The sequence below is a fragment of the Bombyx mandarina genome, chromosome 22 (genome assembly GCF_030267445.1).
Source record: "Bombyx mandarina strain Sakado chromosome 22, ASM3026744v2".
In the NCBI taxonomy this organism is placed as follows: domain Eukaryota; kingdom Metazoa; phylum Arthropoda; class Insecta; order Lepidoptera; family Bombycidae; genus Bombyx; species Bombyx mandarina.
This window is the reverse complement of record NC_143228.1, coordinates 4,741,109-4,758,517: the sequence shown is the minus strand read 5'-3', so window position 1 is coordinate 4,758,517 and position 17,409 is coordinate 4,741,109. Positions and strand designations below refer to the sequence as shown.

The 17,409-nt window shown below is 42.6% G+C and overlaps 2 protein-coding genes across 2 annotated transcripts; one reads left to right on the top strand and one right to left on the bottom strand.

Annotated features, from left to right (window-relative positions):
* Positions 1 to 221: 221 nt before the first annotated feature.
* Positions 222 to 1,762, top strand: JMJD5 (Jumonji domain containing 5). Its single transcript, XM_028169924.2, has one exon. It carries the CDS (start codon positions 423 to 425, stop codon positions 1,629 to 1,631), a length of 1,209 nt encoding a protein of 402 aa, XP_028025725.2. The 5' UTR covers positions 222 to 422; the 3' UTR covers positions 1,632 to 1,762.
* Ivd (isovaleryl coenzyme A dehydrogenase) lies at positions 1,706 to 12,604 on the bottom strand. Its single transcript, XM_028169915.2, has 9 exons — positions 12,436 to 12,604; positions 10,760 to 10,886; positions 7,403 to 7,481; positions 6,603 to 6,708; positions 5,702 to 5,863; positions 5,234 to 5,392; positions 3,125 to 3,316; positions 2,694 to 2,862; positions 1,706 to 1,893 (listed from the first exon to the last, which is right to left on the bottom strand). Exons 1-9 carry the CDS (start codon positions 12,556 to 12,558, stop codon positions 1,760 to 1,762), a joined length of 1,251 nt encoding a protein of 416 aa, XP_028025716.2. The 5' UTR covers positions 12,559 to 12,604; the 3' UTR covers positions 1,706 to 1,759.
* Positions 12,605 to 17,409: the final 4,805 nt, after the last annotated feature.

Genomic DNA, 17,409 nt, shown 5'->3' with positions numbered 1-17,409 from the left:
TAATCTAATTTATAATTGTTGAATTCACCATGTACCATACTGCCAACCATAGATAATATACTTAATATTTAAGGCCGTCATCTGTCAATTGTCAAAGTCAGCTGACTTATTTATACAGCAACATTTCGTGTTGTATTTTTCAGTATTTTTATTTATTTTTTAGTTAGATTAACTTAAATTACCATTTATTCCATTTAAAAGGCCAAGATTTTAGGCTTTCGATTAGGAAGGTTATTAAACTCAAATACAATTTAAAATAACTTACTAAGGAAGAAAGATTGATTGTATTGAACTTAGTATCTACTGAATACACTGACTAAATTTATTCACTATTCAATTTGTAAATCAGTACCTAGTTTACTTCAGAGTTTCTAAATATTTTCGAGTAGATCCAAGACTACAATAACTACAATACCGACACAATGTCGGATGCTTTAGATTTGTGCCGTAAATTGGAATTATTCCTACCAAATGTTGAACAATCATTATCAGAAGTTAGCGAATTGGATGGTTGTACTAAATCTCTTTTGAATCACTTTATAAAAAATCCAAACACCTTAAATCAGCGAACTTTAATCAAAATACAAGCAATAATCGACTATATGCACGAAAAAATAAATATTGGAAACTGGAAAGATGTAAAATTATACTTGAGAAAAACAATAACCATTAGTTCGTATTTAAAACTTTTAATCTATTGGAAAGATCCAAATAATCCATTGGACTACTTACTGAGAGAGTCTTACAAAATAATTGATTTTGGCCTTGTATTTGGATGTCCAATAGAAAATGAATTACAACTCTTACAAAAATGTGCTGGTTTATTAAATCCTTACTCGAGTGATTATGTTAGTGAAATATCTACAAACACCATTAAATTAAAGCCTAACGAAGTGAATGTTGAACCCAATAAATGCAATACAGTGCCTGTAGATGTAATGGACTGCCCTAGCATGGAAACTTTCTATACAAATCACATATTAAAAGAAAAACCTGTTGTTTTGATTAACTGTATGAATAATTGGCCTGCATTAACTAAGTGGAATGATCAAAACTATTTTCTGAAGGTGGCTGGGCTTAGAACTGTGGCTGTAGAACTAGGAAGCAAATATACAGATTCAGATTGGACACAAAAATTAATGACTGTTGAAGAATTTATTAAAGACCATATTTATCAATCAAACGGACCTAAGGGATATTTAGCCCAATACCAGCTTTTTGATCAAATACCAGAATTGAAGGCAGATATAATTGAGCCAGAATACTGTTATTTTGCAGAAACTGAAAACCCTATAGATGTAATGGCTTGGTATGGACCAAAAGGTACTGTTTCACCGCTACATCACGATCCAAAGAAAAATCTACTATCACAAGTTGTTGGCGAAAAACAAATTTACTTATTCACACCTTCGGATTCTAAATATCTTTATCCTCATGATCATGAATTGTTGAGCAATACAGCAAAAGTTGATCCCAGAGAACCAAATTACGAAATTTATCCCGAATATAGACATGCAAAGGCCTATTATTGCAAATTAAAACCGGGACAGATGCTGTTCATACCACCGAAATGGTGGCATTTTGTTGAATCATTATCAATCAGTTTTTCTGTCAGTTTTTGGTGGGATTAAACATTGAAACTGATTTACACATTTTATATTTTAAACCTTTTAGTAGAAACACAGGAAGGTATGACAGAAATAAATTATTCAATTATAATTATATATTTGTATACATTTTCTATTATAATCAATTTCTATCACTTGTATTCATTATTTAAAGCTCTTCCAATTAACATTCTCCTCACTTCTGAAGTTCCTGCACCTATTTCATACAGCTTTGCATCTCTCAAAATCCTACCGGTAGGATAGTCATTGATGTACCCATTTCCGCCTGTGAAATTAGAAAACATTTAAGAAAGTTAATTTATAATTTACAATAGTGAATGATCCATAGTTGGAATAAAAAAAAAATATAATAATTTCTTTTTGTACTAATAGTTAAAGCAAAATGCAAAAAATACCATAAATCTTGTTAATTAGGCCTACATTGCAGTCGTTGTAAGACGCCAGCTGTGCTCATATTGAGCAATGCCATTATTCTAGTATTTAAATCACGCGTGCAGGTTCTTTTTTTTTAATGAGCTACTTATGTTCACGAATGACTTCCACGCAATTCAATTCAAAAGTAAAACCCACAAAAACAAAAAATTGCATCATTATGATACAATGACATAGACCTCAAGTTTCAAGGCCCAAGTTCATTCATTCAGGTTGTGTTGCCATGGGCTCCAGTAGCCACAGGCCGTGAATTTCTTTATCTGTGTATAAATTTATAAATTTCTTAAATTGGATATTAAAATCCTGTGTCAGAAGCTGCCATTACTTTATTTTTACATTTCTGTAGGTATTATTTATAGTTTGACATTTTCTATTCTAATATGGTGCGTACTATTACGAAACTATATGCTTGCATATGTTTGCAACCGGGTACTGATCTTGTACACAGAAAGTCTTACTGGTATTCATATCTAATTAAAATTAGAGATGCAAATCATGAGCTAGCTATAACTATGTAATTATGACAGAAATTTAATAAAATTCTAGAATTTTTGAAAATGGAAGAATGCATCTCGGAAAATTTGGCAAAATAGCAATGTGTAAATAAATATACAAAGGATTTTCTCGCCTCACCTAATATTTGGATTGCATCTAAAGCGACCTGTGTTGCTTTTTCCGCACAGTAGAGTATCACGCCCGCGCAATCCTTACTGTTAACATGACCGTTATCACACGCTTTAGCCACATTGTATAAGTAGCTACGACATGCACTTAACGTTGTATACATATCTGCCATTTTACCCTGTAAAATCAGAATAATTTATAATATGAAATAAGCGATAAGGTTTTTTTTCCATTGCCGTATTAGTAGCGGAGCTCATGGCTCGCCTATTCAATGGTTCTCGGTAAGACTGCAATTTAATTGTAAAATTAATAGCCAATCTTCGATTAGAACTAAGGTCAGATGCCAGTGCTTAACCAATAACTTGACCCCAAGTGAACTATGAAATCATCTGCCTATTTTTGCAAATAAAAAATACGACTACAAATTCAGAGCATCGAACCTGTATCAATTGAAACTCTCCAATGTTTTTCCCAAATTGTTTCCTGGTGTGTGCGTACAAGAAGGCTGTGTCTATCGCGGCCTGCATTAATCCGACGGGACCTGCAGCAAGAACCAGTCTCTCCAGGTCTAAACCGGACATTAGTACGTACACCCCTTTGTTTTCCTGTCCTAATAAATTTGCTGCCGGTACCTAAAATGTTCAATAAAAGTTTGTAAAAGGTACACATATGTACATCTAATAATATTTTTAACATCAAAATTAAGTTTCATGTAATGTAATTTGGTATATCGTATTAATGGCATTTCATTAAATGGTTAAGAAATATATTATAGTGTGGACGGTAAATTAATAATGACAAAATGTGTAGTTTTTAGGGGAAAATTTACAAAACGATCATTAGACCTTTCGTGCTGTATGGATCTGAATGTCGGGCGAAGAAAGTAAAGCATGAAAGAGGAGTGCACGCGGCAGAGATGCGAATGTTGAGATGGATGTGTGGAGTGACAAGAACGGACAAGATAAATAATGAGTATATCAGAGGAAGTGTGAAAGTAGTCCCGATAATAACAAATTAAAGAGCGGACGGTTAGCGTGGTATGGACACGTAGAGAGAACATGCACGTAACTAGGACATATATGGAAATGGTAGTGCAAGGTAGAGGGGGAAGAGGTCGACCAAAGAAGACATGGATGGAGTGTGTGAATGACCATATGAGAGAGAGAGGAATGAGTGTAGAGATGACGACTGATGGAAAAGAATGGAAGAGAAAAATTAGCTGTGCCGACCACACCTAGTGGGATAAGGTGGAGAAAACAGAAGCAAATGTGGTTTTTAGAACCGCATAAAATTAAGCAGTTTATTTAGCATCGTTTTATCTTTCTGCTACGAAGCAGTTATGTGTTCTGGTTCGAAGGATGGGGCAGCCGTTTTACAATTGAAACTTTTATTTATTTATTTTTATTGTTTAGATGGGTGGACGAGCTCACGGCCTACCTGGTGTTAAGTGGTTATTGAAGCTCATAGACATCTACAACGTAAATGCCGTCACTTACCTTGAGATACGAGTTCTAAGATCTCACTATAGTTACCTCGTTTACAGGGTGCCCCGCCTTTCAAACCGAAACGCAAACTGCTTCACGGCGGAAATAGGCAAGGTATCCGTGCGGATTCAAGACGTCCTACCAGCAGTTTTTTTTTCCTACCTAAGCTGATAGCCTTAAGAGGCTATTTCAGCGGAACCTTAACTAGTAGGTGAGCTCACGGGGCTCAAACCTGACGAAGTTGCTAACATGAACCCTAGCAAGAACCGTGCTTCGCAGAATCTACCACCGGATCGGAAACGCGACCTACTGAGAAGATCCGGCGAGAAACTCAGTGGGCTGTGTCAGAGGGGTTAATTTACTTGTCGAGCCCTTCGTCGCAAGCGACGGGTTCGACGAGAACGGTGACCGGTGCTTGAAGTACCTAAAAGCACCGTTAGTGGATCGGGAGGATCCGAAATGACGTGTTTGGCGCGACGTCGACTGCTTTCCATTTTTTCCGCAGGATCGGGAATGTAGTTACCGGCGTCCACGATGAGAGGGTTCTCGTGTCGTGCCGCTTTATCGAAGTGGCGCATCGACGCCGACTGTAGATACTTACTGATGGACTCTAAGTCCAGGTCGTCATGGAGGTCGACGTTCCTGACGAACCACGGGGCTCCGACGGCTATCTTGCAAAAACGGGATTGAATAACTTGAAATGATTTTAGGTGAGTGCGGGCCGCGTGAGCGAACACTACACTTGCATCGGTCATGACGGGGCGTATGCAAGTTTTGTAGAGTGTCACCTTATTTCTAAGGGACATTTTACTTCGCCTGCATATTATCGGGTAGAGTACCACCAGTAAAAACCAACATCTATCGCTTATACGCAACAACCACTTAACGAAAAACCTTCTCTATAGTTTTATCTCAATTAACAATACAGTGTACTAAGGATCAATAGAACAAACAAACAAAATAATAATTAAATTTAAACAACGGTCTATCTAATGAACAATACAATGAAAACCATAATAACAAAAATTGTCTTACGAACAAATAATTAATTTCAAAATCAGTTACCTTACAATCCTCAAACACCAATTCCCCTGTGTTTGAACCCCTCATACCTAGTTTATCTAATTTTTGAGCTGTTGAAAAGCCAGGATAATCTTTTTCGATTAAAAAAGCTGAAATCCCATGTTGTTGTTTACTCGTCGACCAATTTGTCTTGGCGTATACCTAAAAAAAAATCAAAATCAAAAACAATATTACATATTTTTAAGTAGCACAGTTTTGCTATTGGGAGGAAGTATTAAAAGTAATATTTTGCTCTAAACGAAAGGGCGATTTAATTAGATGGCTTTAGATTTAGGCGAAAAATCATCTGCTTTTACAATCGTAAGAATATTATATCAAAATGTTTAAATACATACTGGCATGAATGATGCAATATTAGTGAATTCCTAACGAACTTATCATATACATAAAACCAGTAGTGAATCCTATATTAGAGTATTATTATGTGACAAACTTTTACACGAGACTCACCACTAAAACATCTGCGTCTGGTCCATTAGTAATCCAAAACTTATTTCCATTCAACACATAATAATCGCCTTTCTTCTCTGCTCGTAACTTCATAGACACCACGTCACTGCCTGATCCAGGCTCGGACATTGCCAGTGCTCCGATATGCTCTCCTGAACATAACTAGAAAAAAATACTATACTTATACTAAAATAAGAAGGACAACTTTGTCATGGTGCCGCAATTCCAAGGAGTATTCCTCCTACCTTCCACGAGTATTGGGATACTTTGGGTCGAATTTTCGAGCGATGCCCAATTTCCGAGTCATTTGAGGGCATAGCCCAGTTAAAGTCGAAAATACTGCAAGTCCTCAACAGAACGAAGCGGTACTTTATGCTTGGACAAAAACTTGTTTTACAAAGCACAAGTCCGTCCTTACGTGGAGCACTGATCCCACCTCTGGGCCGGGGCTCCCAAATACCAGCTACTTCTATTTGACTCCATACAGAAGAGGGCCGTTCAGATTGTCTATAATCCCATTCTCATGGGTCCTTTGGAACTTCTGGGTCTGCGGAGGGACTTTGATTCTCTCTCTATTTTGTACCATATGTTCCGTGGGGAGTGTTCTGAGAAATTGTTTGAGATGCTCCCATCATCTCGTTTTTATCGTCGCACCGCCCGGTGTTAACGGTGTTTCTCGAGCGTATGGTATGTACTTCAAACGAGGCTTGTGGAGAGTACTTTATGGTAGGCAGCGGCTTAGTATTTCTAATGTCCACGGGCGACGATAACCACTCACCATCAGGTAGGCTGTATGCTCATCTGCCTACAAGGCAATAAAATAAAACTTTAGTTTCCAACAAAGGCGAATGATTGTCATAAAAGTCGAATAAAGTGACTTAGTTGAAAATAAATGTCATACCTTTGGTAAATATTTACTTTTCTGCTCCTCTGTACCGTTTCTGTTGATCTGGTTCACGCACAAATTCGAATGAGCTCCATATGACAAGGCGATACCACCGCTGGCCCTGGATAAAACCACTGGTCAAATTCTGTGAACGATGATACACTCGCATGCTTCCTGATGTATTTTTGGTGCTTGAGCCCTGAGCTCATGCCTAAACTAATTTAAAGTAGTTGCTGGAGTCCATAGCCAAAGTGAATAAGCCCAAACCCGGTAAATGCTCGAACCAAGTATAAAGTATCTACTTGTCGTTTTAATTTATTATTTTTCGTGAATTCAATCTAAATCAAAGCGAAGTCTCATGAATTTAACTGCCGTTATCTTATGGGACATCTTCATTTCACGGTTTCTCTGTTTAGCAAAATAAAAGCAAATAGCATTTGTGGTTGACGCGATTATCATGCGAATCCATACAATTTATCTCACTAGTTCGATTAAGTGCATTTACCACTGATTTAATGAAATGTGGGATGGTAAAAATTACAAAAATAAGTAACAGAAAAAAGCTCTTATACCTGTCGCCATTTTTCAGCAACTAAAGCACAACAAGAATTGCCAACGTCCAGTTAGTTTAATTTTTTCCCCAATATGTTCGCTGGTAGCCTAAGTAAGAAGCAATTCGTGCTACGCGCGGACGGGACCACCATTAAAGTGCTATCATGACATCATGTCAACAATTTATATTTGTTGTCAATTGCGCTAACGCTTATTGTATTCCCTCTTATAAAATCCCTATATACTTACATAAAAACACATACCTTGATAATTCCTCCATAATGACACAATGGTCCGAATATTTTCCCCCTGTACCTCCATAGTCGGAACTTGCGGTAATACCTATAATCAGAACATAGACATGACGCTCAATATTATGTCCAAATAAATTCAAAATAAGAAGAAATTCATTGCATGCCTTGATGGAAACTGATAGTAGAAATAAAAACAATTGTAATACCATCCTTAAGTTTCTGTTAAATACGTGTTGCATAGTTCTGTAGAGAGCGCGAGCGCTTTAAGCTAAGCCTTAATTGATCATTATTGTTGGCGACAGCGGCGTCGCCCCACGATTATAGAATAAGTTGAATAGAATTTACAATAGATTTATATAGATACGTATATAGACATAGAGTTACATAGACATAGAGTTATAACAAATAGATAAATAACAAATAGATAAATTATATAGAGTGCATATAGATAGATAAGGATTTAGATAACGTGCACATAGATTTTACTAAGAATAGAACGTAAGTTGCTTTGTAATAAATAGTATACACTTTTGGTTTATTATTCCCGATAGTTTTAAGATTAGCACATTAACTTAAATGGACACGCGCCCGGCCCGCGTCCCGAAACCATGCAACAAACAGCATTTATCTGTGTTCAGGACCGGGTATTTTGTTTATACGGGCGCGTAATATAGATTTAGCATAGAATAAGTTACATGTATCGATAGGGAATACGACATAGAATAGTTAAATATAAGGCTCTTGTATATAGATTTAGCGAATAAATAGATATATCGAATAAACCGAGCCGATCATAGTGAAAATGATCTCGACGAGAGCCGTATTTTACACGAGATCTCTGTAGGGTAACATTCCGAGGTAGTTAAGCGACCCTGCGACGTTGTCAGGTAGACGTGCGCTAATCATGTTCGGAACTGGATTGAACATGACATCGTTCTTTTGAGTGTCGGAACTAGTTCCAGTAAACATGTTCGCGGAACTGTTTAGTTTCACGAACATGTTAAGTCTAGTAGCTGTTTGTAGTTTGTAGCTGTTTAGTTCCGCGGACATATTAAGTCTAGTAGCTGTTTGAAGCTGTTTAGTTCCGCGGACATGTTAAGTCTAGTAGCTGTTTGTAGTGTAGCGAATCACGTATTAAGTTATTATTAATTACACAATATTTTTCAAAAAAGGTATTAAAAATACAATTTTTTAAAAGCACTATATAAAAATAGATTGCCGCTTATGGCAATTATTATTGTAATTATTATTTTGTAAGGTTTTTAGTTTTAGGTTCATTGTTACAGCTGGTTGCATAATTTATTAATGTACTGTAATTACTTTGTCATAATTTCAACTACTCTACTACTTTCATTATTTTTCAATGTAGGTATTGTACGATGCACCGGAAACTATAACCTATCAGTTGTTAATTAAAATACCACGTTATTCTGATATACAACGTAAATTAAGCTCGTTGTAGCCTTACAACCTTTTTCCCATAACCGAGATACCGAATAGCGAAAGTGGTGAATGTTTTAAAATTCTCGAATTTTGAATTATGATTTTCTAAGAAATGGTCCACAAACACTTAAGGTTAAGTGCTCGTAGGAATGATGCATGGTCAAGGTCAAAATCCATAGCAAAACATTTTAATTTGTTCAACTATCGACTGTACCACGTAGGTCGTAGAGCATAACTTCAATATTAATAAAAATGTAATATGAAAGAGCTCCACACGCAGTTTCATGCACTCGCTCCATCTCACTCTCTCGTATTCGTGCCATATGTCGCCTTATCTCTTTACGTGGACTCGTGTCGGTTCGAGACTCGTTCGGGTGGACTCGCCGCGCCACGCCTCCGCGCCGCGCGGTACCTATGCTCTAATCATGTCCGCATGTCCGTCATGTTCAACGCGTTCGTAGTTCCTGCATAACAGTACACTTGGAATGGAAATGGAACTGTCTGAACATGTTAATTTTGACAACTCGGATTGAATGATATAGTTCCATATGAGGACATAGTTCCAGGAACTATTTAGGTCCGGAACTACGCATGTCTATAATGTCAGGTACCTGCCGACCTACCGACCGACCCTCGACTGACTACCTGCCGACCTACCGACCGACCCTCGACCGACTACCTGCCAACCGCCGGCCGCCGACCCTCCGAACGAAGATCACCAAAAAACGCACGAGTAAAGACATCTGCGCCTCGAAGAATTTATTGAAATATTAAAGATTTATTGAAGACTTGAAGACCATTGAAAAGATCGTCGGTTATTGAATTCGGTTGTATTGACAGATCGGTTGGCTCGGTTTACGTTAATTAGTAAAGTTTTGTTTTAATTTCCAGTGAGCTTGTACGATATCGTACGCCTTAGGACCCTACATTGACTGCTTCAGATCGACACGAATAATCGCCACGAGACGGGCATCCGGCGTCTTATAGGATTTCAAGAAATCTTATAAGATTCATAAACCCGTCCAACCTGGGTTGGCGTCACTCGCCTTATCGACACGGGTGACGTGCTGCGTACCCAACAATTATTAATCCGAAAACTGCAATCTAGCTTGTAGAAATTGTTTTACTCTGCTCAGAAACTGTGCTTATAATTTCTAGTAATATGTTCTAGTTTGAAGGTAGAGCAGACTTTAGGTATATAGGCAAAAAGCATAGTCAGCAAACTTTTTGATTACCGGTCAGTCAACTACTGTGACTGTACTAATGTGAATATAAAAGACGCATTTAGGTTAAAGATATTTATTAATTATATAGTAGTGTTTTATCAAGAAAATAATTACATAGTTGAAAGAACATTTCTATGCCAACGGCTATGTTGGCGTTGAACTTGTGACATCAATCTGCTCTTTTATAGATATGTTTTTTTAATAAATTAAATGTTATTTTCGAAACTAAACTGGGGTACTTGACGTTATAAAATATGATAATTGGTGAGCAACGGGTCGTAGGTTGTCAATACCTGGCTAGCAAATTCGAAGCCAGGTTACAGAACATGTGAAGCTCTTTACGTTTTGAATTCTGGCCTCTTGTTATCACGTAAAAAGGTGGGGTGTCAGCTTGTCTGTCTAATAATGCATGCAATAATATTTAGTAGGTAAGGCTAGGACTACGTTATGATTTAGAGGAATTAACACAATTGCATCGTCATAAGTGAATCAACTCTTATTTCCGACGTAAATAGAAAGTGCCTTGGTGCCGGAATAGACATAACTATGAGCAGCTCTCGCATAATGGTAGATTTTAAGCTTGTAACAGAATGAAATGAAAATGAAAATAATTACTACCGAAATGAATTACGTTGTGTACCTAATAATAAAATGCACACTAAGTGGTTTGTTTTACAATAACATTAATAAGAATTACCTAGCAGTCCGAGATCTCCAAGTTTCTTCCAAAATGGCCTTAGTTCTTTAAAATGGTTTTCTTTGTCGATTTCAGCTGCTTTTGGCGCCAATTCCTTCTGAGCAAAGTCGAATACCATTTTTCTGAGCTACAACAGGATCGATATTTGAATGGTCATCGTTAAAATACATGCCTTAGAATCAAAACTAAATTGGATTTTTTTTTTTTTTAAATTGGGAATAATATTCTAAATTGGATGACGACATGTAGAAGTTTAACTTAGGGTCAAATACTAAATCAGTTTCTACTTCAAGAAGTCGCTGCGGCCTCAAAGCTACTACGGGCCAGTAGGAGTTTTGTCTTAGCTATCCCATCTTGCCCTGGTCTCCCCTATATGTACTCGTATTGAGCAATAAAAATTTGGCCGGTGCTTAAACCATGCAGGTACCATTTTCTTAAATGAAATATGCCCTTAACATATCTTCACGAATGACTTACTTAATGAAGGAATAATATCGTAACTTTAAAAAAAAGGTCATTACTAGCCTTAGGACGTATTGTGGACTCGCTCGGGTATTTACTACTAGCATTTTTTTTTTATTGCTTAGATGAGTGGACGAGCTCACAGCCCACCTGGTGTTAAGTGGTTACTGGAGCCCATAGACATCTACAACGTAAATGCGCCACCCACCTTCAGATATAAAGTTTTAAGATCTCAAGTATAGTTAGAACGGCTGCCCCACCCTTCAAACCGAAACGCATTACTGCTTCACGGCAGAAATAGGCAGGGTGCTGGTACCTACCCGTGCGGACTTACAAGAGGTCCTACCACCAGTAATTACGCAAATTATAATTTTGCGGGTTTCATTTTTATTACACGATGTTATTCCTTCACCGTGGAAATGAATCGTGAACATTTGTTGAGTACGTATTTCATTAGAAAAATTGGTACCCGCCTGCGGGATTTGAACACCGGTGCATCGCTTCAACACGAATGCACCGGACGTCTTATCCGTTAGGCCACGACGACTTATTTAGCATGCTAATTTCTACCACGATACGGTCATTATTTTCAGCTTGGAGTATTGGTCAGCTGCTATAACACGATTTAGAATTATACCTCATGTTGCAAGGTGGGCATCCACTTTGTAATGTCTACTAACTCCGGTATGCACTTAATACCAAGTGTGCCGTGAGCTCCTTCACCGGTCTATGCAATAAAAAAGTTGAGGATTTATGTGCTCGTTGTGCCTATGAAATTATTGAGCCTTAAGCGACATTGACCATGTACTGTCAAGTCGGCGGTAGGCTAGTGTGTCTTCGAGAGAAAAAAAAATTAAGTAATTTCCGTTGTTACATTGAGGCTCAAATTCAATGAACTGTACAAATCTGAATTGTAACGGTTGTTATTTTCATTAAAATTTACAACAGCCACATATGTGAAGTGTTTAGTCATTCAGATTCAAACACATCTGCATTATAAAATATGTATTAATATATTCGTACAAAAATTCCTATTATTTTCATACCGATTAACTGCTTATCGCGTAGGTACATACTCGTTGACTTTCAAACAATAAAATCAATATTTCTCAATAACAAATTGCTTTACCTAGTGATTACGTTTTTTGTAAGAAAAACGTGTAATATCAAAATATGATTTGTTCATTGTCCAAGACGTGTCTGTTACCTCTTACCTGTTGTTGTTCTTCGGAGAGTCCAAACACATGATCGTCAATGGGATAATGCGAGATGCATCGATGACCGGTTTTATTCGCGGTTTTCCTTAGCAAGCGTCTCACACACAACCTAACAACCATTTTGTGAACTGAATAACGCAAATGTACGTGTTGAACTGATGTTTATAATACTGTGCGCTATCAGATCGAACGTAAAGTAATTAATATTGAACTTGAGTTACCAGTAATAAAGTCGATTTTTGCTTGTTTCCAATATTTTTTGTGATAATTAGGTACCACATTGATTAACGTTCTATGATAATGAACATTCGTTGAACTTGAGTTATCAATAATAAAGTCGATTTTTGCTTGTTTCCAATATTTTTTGTTATAATTATGTACCACATTGATTCTATGATAACATTCCCGGTTGTCAAGTTTGAAAGTAATAAGAAATTTTGAGATACGTGCTTTTTTTTTTTTTTTTTGGTCAGGAGGAAATCGCCGGACTTCCGCCCTTTTCTGGGGATACTGGGCGGGGTATGTCAGAGTCGAACTGACTAAAACCTCCTGTCGCTCAACAACCAACGTCCAAACCTCGCAGGAGAGAGAACTCATGACAAGGCAAAGGGGGGAAAGTGAAGCGTTTAGTGCGGAGCACATCTCTCCCATCACCCTCCCCCTCGGGACGCCGGACTGGCGGTCGTCGGCGCCACGACCACCAGCCCTCTCGGTCGGCAGACTGTCCGAAGCCCGCCTAGATGGCGCCGGTTAGAGTGGGTTACCCTACGGAATACCCCGCTGGGCCAGAACCAGCGTGGGTCGAGGATAGCCGGCCTTCCATCACCCGGATGCTCTTGCGTAAAACGCGTGCAGAGCAGCTTGCACGTCGTCTTCTTAGGCCCCCCTCGCCGGTCCCCAGACCGACATGTGAGGGGGACCCGAAACACGTAGAGGGCCAGGGCTTGGGCGAGATCCGCCTCCCTGGCCCCCGCTCGACGGCGGCGGGATTGTGCGTCTCTCACGCGCCCCGCCGCCTCCTTCTGCGAGATGGTGCACTCGCAGAAGTCGAGCATCGCCTTCCACGACTCGTCGTCGCCGAGCATCGATGCCACAACACTCGGCAACGACAAGTCGGTTCCTATTTTTGCGACGAGGACACGGCGCCACCCCTCCCATGCGGGGCAGGCGACGAGCGTATGCTCTGCCGTGTCCAAGTCGCAACCACAATGGTGGCACTCTGCCGTCGGCTCGGCTGTGATCCGGTGCAGGAACTCACCGAAACAACCATGCCCAGTGAGCACCTGCGTGAGCCGGAAAGTGAGGCGTCCTCTGTCACGATTCACCCAATCCACAAGGACCGGGCGAATCGCCTCGACGGTCCTACGACCAGCCGAAGGATCAGCCAGCCGTCTGGACCATGACTCCAGCACGGACCGCCGAGATTGGGCCCTCCGTGCTCTGAGCACACTGGGGCTGGGACGCGCCACGCCCCGGGCACGAAGTTCAGCCCGCCACCTATAGTCAGCGGCGAGCGCCTCCGCTTCCAGAACCCAAGGCGGCGTCCCAGCCAGTACACACGCCGCCTCAAAGGAGATGGTGCGATAACCACGGATGACCCTGACCGCGATGGTGCGTTGCGGCCGTTGCAGCAGCTTCGCCACCCCCACGGCCAGGGACTGGCCCCACACGGGCGCCCCGTATAGGGCCATTGATCGCACCACCCCCGTATAGAGACGGCGCGTTACCTGGTCAGGCCCCCCGACGTTGGGCAGAAGCCGGCTTAGCGCGCCGGCCACCCCCAACAAACGAGGGACCAGGTTCTGAAAGTGAGCACGGAAGGTCCAACGACTGTCCAGAATGAGGCCGAGGTACTTCAACTGCACCCCGACCCCGATACGGACGCCTCCAACCACGATATGGGCATCGACAGGTGGCACTCTCCGGGGCCTGTGGAACCACATGGCCTCGGATTTACTGAGCGCCACGTCGAGGCCCAATCTCCTAATTTTGCCGACGACATGCGCCACCCCAGCCGTAGCAAGACGGGCAGACTCAGCAAAACTCCCCCCCCGGGCCACGACCAACGTGTCGTCCGCGTAACATATTACGCTCAGGCCCGGGAGGAGGGCGAGATACGTGCTTAATGCGTTTCGGTTTGAAAAGTGGCGCAGCCGTTGTAGATACTATAAAACTGAGACTCAGAACTCATGTCTCAAGGTATGTGGCGTTGTACATTTACGTTGTACATAGATATAATATAAAAAATGTTTTTTTAATGATTCTGTTATCTTGTTTTTACTATCGCACCACTCGCCACAAGGGCAAATTTCATTCTTACTACCTAGAGCCGTTGACTTCTTTCACATTGCGTTTCCAGAAAACGTTGTGGGCATGTACTTATTATCCTGTTTTGAAATAAACTCCCCCCGGGATTATTGCAAGCGTCATGTCATTCTTCCAGCTATATTTAATTTTAGGGTTCGTTCACACAGACCGGCTCGGAGAGCATCGGCCCGCTCTTTTTTTTTTTTTTTTCACACAGACCGGATCGTATTGATCGTACGTTCCGAATTGGCCGGAGCGGAGCCGCCAACTATCTCACATAGAGCGGCTGGAAGAGATCTGAAAGCGGATGCGCACGCAATCAGAGCCAATCGGTTATGCGAGCGAGAAAGAGCGCGCAATCGGACTCGGTCGGCTGCTTTTATTATTTCACACGGAGCGCGTTCAAACATTTATAATGACAAATAAATAATAGTTTAAAATAACTAACAAAATACGTTTTATACGTTATACGTTAGAAAATCCAACTAAAAAATAGAAAATAAATTTTAATAAATTTGAATAAAAATTGTGTAAGAAAAAAATGGGTTCCAAACGGTAAAACGCGGGAAAAAACGTACTCGCGTCGTGGAGTCCCGGAGCTCCACGACAAAACAAACAAAGTCAGCGACTGCCTCCCGTCCGCAGGTAGTCGTGACACCGGAGTCGGACTCCGGCCGCCGCGCAACCCCACCGCCGCGTCCCAAGCCCGCGCCCGCGCAAAAAACCGTCGTCCCGCCCCCGCTGATTCTCCAGGAGAAGTCAGCATGGAACCGCGTTTCCCAGGCCCTTCAGGCAAACAAAATAAATTATACCCATGCGCGTAACGTCGCGCATGGGATCCAAATCAAGGTCGCAACGCCGGGCGACCATAGGGCTCTATCCGCGTACCTCCGAAAGGAGAACATAGGTTTCCATACCTATGGTCTTCAGGAGGACCGCGAGCTCCGCGTAGTAATACGCGGAGTTCCGAAGGAACTCGACATAGGATACGTCAAGGAGGATCTGACCGCTCAGTCCCTCCCGATAGTAAGTGTGCACCGAATGCACAACGGACGTGACAAAAAACCGTATAATATGGTTCTAGTCGCATTAGAACCAACCCCGGAGGCCAAAAAGAAGATCGCATGTCTCGCGACAGTATGCGGCCTATCCGGGGTCACCATCGAAGCCCCCCATAGACGTGGCACTCCCGGACAGTGCCACAGATGCCAACTCTATGGCCACTCGGCTCGGAATTGCCACGCGCGCCCCCGCTGCGTGAAGTGCCTCGGCGATCACGCCACGTCAGATTGCTCGCGAGTTAGGGAAACCGCGACCGAACCTCCAAGCTGTGTCCTATGCCTTAAGCAAGGGCACCCCGCGAATTACCGTGGATGTCCTAGGGCTCCGCGAAAACGTCCGACCCACCCAGCCCCCCGTACCGTCGGCCCAAAGACTTCGGTGCCCTCAGCACCGAAACCCGCCTTCGTACCGGCTGCGGTTCCCACCGTCTCGGCGTGGAATAAACCGCTGCCGTATACGAAGTCGGGAACACAAACCGCACCCCAGCCCCCGCTCGCGACACATCCTGCGCCGCAGCCCCTGCTCGCACCTCCCCCCGCGCCCGCGTACCGTCCCCCGTCCCCCGCAACCCTCAGCCGTCAGCGACTTCGCGCTCGTGCGCGATTTCGTCACCACGGTCAACTTCGACCGTCTGCGATCGTTCGCAGACGCGATGCGAAGGGCGATAAACCCCGAACAACGGCTCGCGGCCGCGTTTGAGCACATGGACGTTTACGAGTCCGTGGCCCGTACTTTCTAAAAATCTACCGGTAATCAATGGCGCAAAACGCTTTTTTTTTTTTTTTTTGGTCAGGAGGAAATCGCCGGACTTCCGCCCTCCCCTGGGGATGAAGGGCGGGGCATGTCGGAGTCGAACTGACTAAAACCTCCTGTCGCTCAACAACCCGCGTCCGAACCTCGCATGAGACAGAACCCATGAAAAGGCAAAGGGGGGAAAGTGAAGCGTTTAGTGCGGAGCACATCTCTCCCATCACCCTCCCCCTCGGGACGCCGGACTGGCGGTCGTCGGCGCCACGACCACCAGCCCTCTCGGTCGGCAGGCTATCCGGAGCCCGCCTAGATGACGCCGGTTAGAATGGGTTATCCTACGGAATACCCCGCTGGGTCAGAACCAGCGTGGGTCGAGGATAGCCGGCCTTCCATCACCCGGATGCTCTTGCGTAAAACGCGTGCAGAGCAGCTTGCACGTCGTCTTCTTAGGCCCCCTTCGCCAGTCCCCAGACCGACATGTGAAGGGGACCCGAAACCCTTAGAGGGCCAGGGCTTGGGCGAGATCCGCCTCCCTGGCCCCCGCCCGACGGCGGCGGCCTTGCGCGTCTCTCACGCGCCCAGCCGCCTCCTTCTGCGAGATGGTGCACTCGCAGAAGTCGAGCATCGCCTTCCACGACTCGTCGTCGCCGAGCATCGATGCCACAACACTCGGCAACGACAAGTCGTTTCCTATTTTTGCGACGAGGACACGGCGCCACCCCTCCCATGCGGGGCAGGCGACGAGCGTATGCTCTGCCGTGTCCAAGTCGCAACCACAATGGTGGCACTCTGCCGTCGGCTCGGCTGTGATCCGGTGCAGGAACTCACCGAAGCAACCATGCCCAGTGAGCA